At 37.6% G+C, this 8,911-nt stretch overlaps 1 protein-coding gene across 1 annotated transcript; it reads right to left on the reverse strand.

The window, feature by feature from the left end:
- Positions 1–1,564: 1,564 nt before the first annotated feature.
- LOC118857967 (olfactory receptor 2G3-like) lies at positions 1,565–8,335 on the reverse strand. The gene is made up of 2 exons (XM_036768419.1): positions 7,410–8,335; positions 1,565–1,610 (listed from the first exon to the last, which is right to left on the reverse strand). Exons 1-2 carry the CDS (start codon positions 8,333–8,335, stop codon positions 1,565–1,567), a joined length of 972 nt encoding a protein of 323 aa, XP_036624314.1.
- Between the last annotated feature and the right edge of the window lie 576 nt (positions 8,336–8,911).

The raw sequence follows: 8,911 nt of genomic DNA on the forward strand, positions 1-8,911 counted from the left end.
TTCATAGATCTTACATTTCAGGCTCCTGTGCAATACTCATCTTTACAGCATCAGACTTTCGTTTACTCACCAGACACATTGGCAGCTGAATTCTCCTTCAGTATTCACCCAGCCACTTCATTCTTTCTGGAGCACTTGTAGTTGTCTCTGTTCTTCATCAGTAATGTGTTGCACACCTTCTTGCCTAAGGGACTCATCTTCCTATCGTTTATCAATTTAATGACATCCATGGGGTTTTCTTGGCAAAGATACTGAAAACTTTGCTATTTCCTTTTCCAGTGGATCACTTTTTTGTCAAAATTCTCCACTATAACTTGTCCATCTTGGGTAACCCTGCATGGCACAGCTTATAATTTGATTGAGCTAAAAAGTCCCCTCTGCCATGACTGGAAATAAACCCAAATAGAGTTAGACAACCTATTCTGCCATTCAGAATAATAAAAAAACACAGGAATGCTGAATTTTTAAAGATAGGAGGAAACTCAGCAGGCCTAAAGTCTAATCTATACTCAAAAAAAAGAATCCTCACTGCAAAATACATGAACTGTGAAGACTTCAGGTATTATGAAATCTACTACCTTGCAAGGTAGTCTGTTCCATTTTTATAGGTCTAATTGTTAGGAAGAGTTTTTTTTCTTTTTTTTTTTATTTTTCCCCACAAACAGCAACAAATTTATCTTTTTGAAATTTCAATCCTTGGTTTTTCCAGGTCCAAAAAGAGCAAGTTTAATCTTTCTTACACATGGTGGCCTTTTAAATACTTGAAGACAGATAAAATGTCACTGCTGAGCCTCCTCTTCTTTAAGCTAATCATCCCCATTTTCTTAAACTAATCATATGTCATAATACAAGGCCCACAATTATCCTAGCTGTTCTCTTTTGGGAGCTCTCCTAATTATCTATGTCCCTCCTATAGTGTGGCACCCAGAACTGAACACAATACTTGTGTCCTGACAAGCACAAAAAAGCAGGACAGTTTTATAACTAACACCTGAAATTTATTTTATACTTTTCCCCCTGAAAAGCAAATAACTTGAAAGGGGGACTTGTAGTTTCATTAACTACTTCAATTGTTGTTTTCTCAAATAAATAGAAATGTGTTTTTAAAATTTTTATTTTGGTATCCAAGTTAATACTAAATGTCTTTAAAATGTCATTTAACCTTTTTAAAAACACATTGTTTCTGTAGACTTAGCTCTTCTCAGCAACGCAAGGATAGAAGACAACTCCAAAGGACTCATGATGGAAAATGCTATCCACATCCAGAGAAAGAAGTTTGGAGTTTAAATGCAGATGGAAGCTACTATTTACTCTCCTTTTCTTTTGTTGTTTTGTTTTGTTTCTTTTTTTCTCGTGGTTCCTCCCATTAACTCTAATTCTTCTTTACATGATGACTAATGTGAAAATATCTCTAACAGAAATGCATAAGTAGAGCCCATATCAGATTGCATGGCGTCTTGGAGAGGGGGAAGTGAAAAAGGGGGAGAAAATTTGAAACTCAAAATCTTGTGGAAATGAATATTGAAAACTAAAAACAAATACATTTGTTTAAAAAAAAGCCATGTCATTTCTGAATAAAAGAGGCATCTCTTCTCTCCCTGACCCAAAATGAGTCTTTTATACTGTAAATAAAAAAATTAACTGATATTGTTACTGCAACTGACAATGTGTTCACTCATTCATGTGGAGGCTCTCTGCAAAATTGACATATTGTCCCAAATGATACCTGAGATGTTTCTGTATCAAAAGCAACCATTATTCCACTCATCTGTAGCTTTCTGCAAGCTTATAGAAAAGCTATCTATCATTTAGTAATTAGTTAGCAAGGGAGTGTAATATAGAATTTGCCCAAAAGATGATGCTCTATTCAAGTTACCATACAATAGATTTAGTCAGTGTGCATTCAGTGCACCTGCATGGCCTCCCAAAGCCTGTACATCCTCATTTGCTCACGATAGGATTTTCAGCAACAAAGTATTGGCCTACTTCCTATTCTCACCATTCCAAGCTCTTACGCATTCTTGTGGCAGTGAGAACTGGCCTGAATGTTTATGAAAAGGAAATGGAAAATTGTTCTAAATTATCAGAATTATGGTTTTTTTATGGGGCAGCTAGGTAGTGCAGTGGATAGAGCACTGGGGCCTGGAGTCAGGAAAATTTGGGTTCAGAGCTGGGCTCAGACACTGACTAAGTGTGTGACCCTAAGCAAGCCACTTAACCCCTATTTGCCTCAGTTACTAATTGTAAAAAGGGGAGTGGAGAGGAAATGGCACAGTGGAGAAGGAAATGGCAAATCATTGTAGGATTTTTGCGAAGAAAACCCCACGTGGGGTCAGTAAGAATTAGACATGACCAAACAATTGAAAATCAACAACTATTTGTCCCTCCGTTCCTATTCTGTGTCTGAGAAATTTAATAATTTTCTCCAATATCTGCAAAGCACAAAGTACTTCTGAAAACATGATTAGAAAAAGTAATGAGCTTTGCCATATGATGCCAGAAAATAACTGACAGTTGCTATATATTAGAGTTTCAATGCGTGACTGGACATCAGAAAATTCCCCAACCTGCCCTGCCACTCAGCACAGAAGCTGGGACTTTACAAAGCACATACAAGGAAGTCAGCTACTGCTTCTTACATTACCAACCCATATGCCTCCTTGACCAAATAAAACTTTATTACCATCTCATATGGCATAATTTACATTGGAACTCACATCAATTAAAATTGTAATTAATGGGGAAATATCTTTCTTATTTTCAATTCAACATCAATATATAACACCACTTTATGTAACATATATATATATATAAAAACATCTATATCATTATGACATTCCCATGTGACACAACGTATGTTAAACACATTATTTATTAATATCAAGTAAAATATAAAACAGGGAGAAGTGTGCTCATCAGAAATATCATCATCATGAACAGTGAACAACACAATGTTCAAGTGGAAGAGAGTCTCTCCAGATGTTGAAGTTCCTCAGACGCTCAAAACTGAAATGAATTGTGCTGATTGCTACATCTCTGAAACATTGTATGATTTCCTAAATAACAGCCATAATCATTCAGAGAGTTAGGTAGGTCTAACTATTCATATAGGAAAAACCAAGTGGATACAAAATGCCTATTGTTGATACCATGATGTATCATTTTATGCCCAAATGTGTAACTTGGACAGACTTAACTGAAGAGAGCAATGAGAAAGGGCTACATTGCTTTTAGAAAATTGCTTAAAGTTTTAATAATCCAGCTTCTCCCTGAAATAAAGGTCTATGTTTACAATAATAATATGCTTTGGGTGATACTGGCATGAAATAGCATTGTCTCTGAAAAATTAAAGTGTGTGTTACCCAAAAGAAGATAGAGATATACACAGCATGTATAAATTGTCTGAAATGATAACCAGCCATCAGTCACAGAAGTCACATAAGGGTTGTTAGGAGAGAATTCCATACCCAGAGAAAGGTATTCTAGCCATGTAATGGAGAGCAACAGTAAAGTCTAGCAACACTGAAAGATAACCACTAGACAGTCCATGTTTTAGACTGTTATCCACATAATGGTAAGAAAACACAAGGAACGCCAGAGCAGGTTGTCTGGACACCCACATTATGATTTATGGGAGGCTGTGAACAAGACCCTCACAGTATGAGAGTGTACAAATGGACAATAAGCTTCATCTTTAGAGGATGTATCCAAAATAATGAAATCTCAGATCCATGTATCAAAAAGAAAAAGATAGATTGAAGGGTTACAAATTTCAGGACAGAGCGAATTTGGAAGATGTTGCTCTAAATCCTAATACAGATGATTAGAAGACCTGTGGCAGGCCAGGGAGATGGAGTGATTATGAGTAGAGAAACAGGAACATATATGAGAGATATTACAGAAATAGATTTGAGTGGGCATAAAAACTAAATGTATATGAGGGCGGGGGTGCAGAGGTGATGCCAAAGTGACAAACCTGGACGATCAGGAAGATACTACAGCTATGAAAGTTTAAAACTACATTAATCATTTTGGGGCATCTTGTTAGTGCAAGTATTATGCCTATTTTTAAAATTCAGAAACTGAAGCTCAAAGAGGATATGAACATGCAGCATTGTTTCTCATGAGTTTATATATTCTCTTGCTATCACATCATCGTTAACTCTGTGCACTGAATTATATATAGCCAGGGGCAGCTAGGTGACACTTTGGATATAGTACTGGGCCTGGAGGCATGGAGATGCTTCTTCCTGAATTCAAATCTGACCTTAGACACTTACTAGTTGTGTGACCCTGAATAAGTCACTTAACCCTGTTTACCTCAGTTTTCTCATCTGTAAAATGAGCTAGAGAAGGAAATGGCAAACCACTCCATTATCTTTGCCAAGAAAACTCCAAATGGGGTCACAAAGAGTTGGACATAACTGAAAAACAACTGAACTGACGATTATAAAAAAGAAAAATGTACTAAAACCAGAGCACTCAGAAATACTAGCATTTGTCAAACAAAGGGTTCCTATGCAGTAGATCTGTGAGGTCGGGGACTCATTCTAGGTCGGGAATAATACCTCAAGTGGTAGAGGTTTAATGATTAAAGAACTTTATAAGTAATAAAAAGTGAAAATCCCAAGTGAAATGTATCAACCTCTCTTCCCTGACACCTAAAAAGATGAATGTGGGTCAGTGAGTTCTATGGGACTTCAGCAATGGATCATTGAGGAAGATATTTCTGAAGTCTGACTTCAATCTCCTTTGCTGTATACTATGCTTATTTTCTCTTGTTCAGTAGCTGAGAACCTGCTTTCATATTCTAGTCATATTAGCTGACATTAACACAATGTCATATCATATAAGAGGTTTTATACGAATTATGCCAGCCATAACTGATTTCACCTGTGAAGGGAAAAAGGAGGGTTTTTTGGGGGGGTGGGGTTGGGGTAGCCAAATGAAAAACAATTCAACAGCAGGTGCAGTCATGGCAAGAGAGAGGATGGCACAGCCCCAAAGGAGGCTAGAAGAATGGTGTGGATAGATATTGTGGCCTGAGGAAAGTTGTACTTTTCTTGGCATGGTCCAGGGGAAGGTAGCTAAGAGTGGAAGAGGAATGGTATGTGCCAAAGTCAGCACTGCTATCTCCAGTGAGATTATCAACTTAGGCAGAATCCCATTTTCCCCATGTTATTTAGGGGCACAGGGGAGGGAATAAATATTGATTACATGTACTATGTAATTGCTTCATTTGATCTCATGACAACTCTAGGAAATAGGTACTATTATTAACCCCATTTTAAACTGAATGAACTGAGGTATATAGAGATGAAGTGGCTTGATCAGGGTCACACAACTAAGAAGTATCTGAGGCTGATTTGAACCCGGTTTGATTAACTCAATTTCAGTCTGAGACATACTTAGTAGTTGTGTGACTCTGGGCAGGTCACTTCTACCTATCTTTCTTTATCTCAAAAATGAGGAGAATAAGAGTACTTATATTCCAGGGTTGTTGTGTGGATTAAATTCCGGTGATTTTTGCATTATTCCATCTATAAGCAAAACTGGTGTGGCCTGTTATTAAGAACTGAACTGTGCTTAAGTAATTATAAAGGTTGTACATACAGACTGTACACATATAAATACAGAGACCCGCAGAAATGCATATATATTTATGTGTGTGTATATATGTGTGTCTATGTGCATTTCTCTGTGTGTATATACACATATGTATAGAATAATGAAATGAAACCCCTGGGGCAAAATACATTTTTTACACTGTCAGATGTACCCTGAAGGCAAGGATTATGCATCATGGTATTTCTAGGTATTTCTTATAGAGCCCAGCATATGATAGTTTTAGTAACTTGCATTCATAATATGACTTTAAAAGTTACAAAGCCTTTTCTTCAAAACAAAGTGAGGTAGATGATGCAAATATTATCCTCACTCCAAAAAGTGAAGAAATTGAGACACTCTTACTATCCATTCACAAAAGGTAGTGTAGTATCAAAGATAGATAGGAGCCCAAATCATTCCATTTTAGTACAAATCTAAGGTAACTTGTACTCAGCCAAGCAGTCTCGCATAATGTGTTCTGAGTAAACAATTTCAAAACAAAAAAAATAGACCTTAAACATATAACATATATGTCAACTGAATTCCCATAGGCCTCCACACAATAGAGGCATACTGTGTAAATCAGAGAAACATATCTAAGGGTATGGTCAGTCCCTGCTTGAACTGGAAACTCCATAATGTTAAGGACTGTGCCTTTTCTGAACTTTGTATTTACCAAGTACTAGCATAATGCTCAAGAATTTTTTTAACTCAAAATTCATCTGGAGAGGAATTGAGAAGAGCTATCTAGAAATACTAGCTTTTGTGAATTCACAAAAAGTTACCTAATAAGAAAAAATTATATTTAATAAATTTTCCACGTTCCACGATTTAGTGGAGCATCATGAGGCAAGTTAGTATGAAAATATAACGAGTGCAAATAATAATCAAAAATACCTAACACTTGTACTACTGTGCTTATTATGTGCCAGGCCAGGTATTTTACAATTATTATCTCATTTGATGCTCCCAACAAACCAGGGAGGTATGTGATATTATTATCCCCATTTTACAGATGAGGAAACTGAGGCAAACAAGGGTTAAGTGACTTGTCTGCAGACAGCAAGTGTCTTAGGTTGGATTTGAACCCAGGTCTTCCTGACTCCTGGCATATCTCTGCATGACCAAGCTGCCCCTCCCCTCAATTCTCTATCTCTCTGGAGAAATAACTAATGGGGAGTGTCCAAATATCACAAATGAAGAGACTGATTAGATATGACAAATAATTTTGTGGAGCTCTAAAAAAGTAAAAGTATTTGGTGAAAAGTAAAAAAGTAAATTAGGATCACAGATGTAGAGATAGGAGGGACCTCAGAGGCCATGTAGTCTAACCCCATCATTTTACATATTAGAAAGACAGGACCCAGAATAGTAAGAGACTCAACCAAGATTACCCTTGGGCACACGAGTGGCAGAGACAGAATCTGAACCCAGTTCTTCTGACTCTTGAGCCACTGCCCCCTCATATGTATCAGTATGAATACTAAACCAAGCAGGCTGAGCAGCTTCTTGGTCTATATGTTGTCCAACTATTCCCACTGCACCAAACTGACTAAGTTGAACTGAAATTTCAATATTACAGAGCTAAAACCTGTGTGTTATGCTTCATTTGAAGAGGTGACTAATGTATCTAAGGAAAGCTCCTTGGTTACAGATCTATAAAAATAGAATATATTTTGTGTCTCAAAAGCTTAAATGTAATCTAGTAAAGGGAGAAAAAAAGGTTACCTTTTAAAATCTGCTTCAGTTCTAAAGATTCCATGGTTCCTTCTTAGTTGGTTATACATCTCTTTTATCTTGGATCTTTTCCTAGAAGTCTTTTCAGTGAACCCTGCATATCTTTGTTCCTCAAAGTGTAAATGAGGGGGTTGAGGGTAGGAGTCACCACAGTATATAAGAGAGTGATGAACTTGCCTTGCCTGTGGGCATAGGAACTATTGGGCTGAATATAGACAGCTGTGATGGTCCCATAGAAGAGGGATACCACCAAAAGATGTGACCCACAGGTTCTCAGTGCTTTTTGCCAAGCTTGGGCTGACCTGATTCTCATCACTTCTTGGGCAATGAGTACATAGGAGATTAAGATAAGCCCTAGAGGTAGGAGAAGCAAGACCAAGGAAGCCACAAAAAGTTGTATTTCATTGGCATGAGTATCTACACATGCTAACTTGATCATGGCAGGCACCTCACATACAAAGTGGTAGAGCCTTCTGTGTCCACAGAGAGGCAGCTGAAGAGTGATGGTGCCCTGTATTAGTGTATTGCCCAACCCACTCAGCCATGCAATCCCTGAAAGGGACTGACATAACCTTGGATGCATGACAGTACCATAGTGAAGTGGTCTGCAAATAGCAGCATAGCGATCAAATGCCATGACAGCAAGGAGAACGCATTCAGTGGAACCCAGTGCCAGAGAGACATAGAGTTGGATGGCACAACCTATGGGTGAGATGGTCTTGGCTGGTCCCTTCAGGTTCCACAGTAGTTGGGGAACAATACTTGTGGTGAAACAGAGATCAATGAGGGAGAGGTTGGTGAGGAAGTAGTACATTGGGGTGTGAAGTCTTGGATCCAGGCGAGAGACCAGGATGATAGCTGTGTTGCCTACCAGGGTCAGGAGGTAGGAGATCAAGACAACCACAAAAAGAATCTTCTCTAGCTGGGGCTGGTCCGAAAAACCCACCAGGATGAAGTCACCTCCTGTGCTGTCATTCACCATCCCCATCATTGTTTTCAGGGCCAGAAGAAAACAGAGATCTGGAGATAGGGAAATGTAGCATACATTAATTGTAAAAGCAACCTTGAGAGAGAACTATCAGAAATACACTCAAAAGACAGAAATTGTGGCACCGGGAGAAAAGTAGGAAAAACAGTGATCTTAAATTAGAACCAACACATAGGGGTGGTATCTTTCACAGGAATCAATTATGTCCATTATAGATTATTTTCCTTTTTTAGTATTTCAAAACTTTTTTCTAGCTTATAGATATTTCTCAGAAGACTGACATGAAAAGATAATAGGAAGGGCACATCCAATCTTTGGATTATTCTTTTGTAATTCCTGGATCCATTGAAAGGAAGATAACGTTTTGTAAAAATCATAGATTATGGAAGTTAGTTTTTTTAACCAGCACATACTTTTGTCAATATCATATTAATGCAACTTAATGAAAAGTAAAATATTCAGTAAATTATTCATGTCGTTAAAAAACAAAATGCCAAACATCTCTGATTTTTTTGCAACTTTCCCAAGATATTTCGAAAATCTTTGTTTCACTGGTGGCAAAGACAACAATATCTATAC

The sequence above is a fragment of the Trichosurus vulpecula genome, chromosome 7, assembly GCF_011100635.1.
Source record: "Trichosurus vulpecula isolate mTriVul1 chromosome 7, mTriVul1.pri, whole genome shotgun sequence".
In the NCBI taxonomy this organism is placed as follows: Eukaryota; Metazoa; Chordata; class Mammalia; order Diprotodontia; family Phalangeridae; genus Trichosurus; species Trichosurus vulpecula.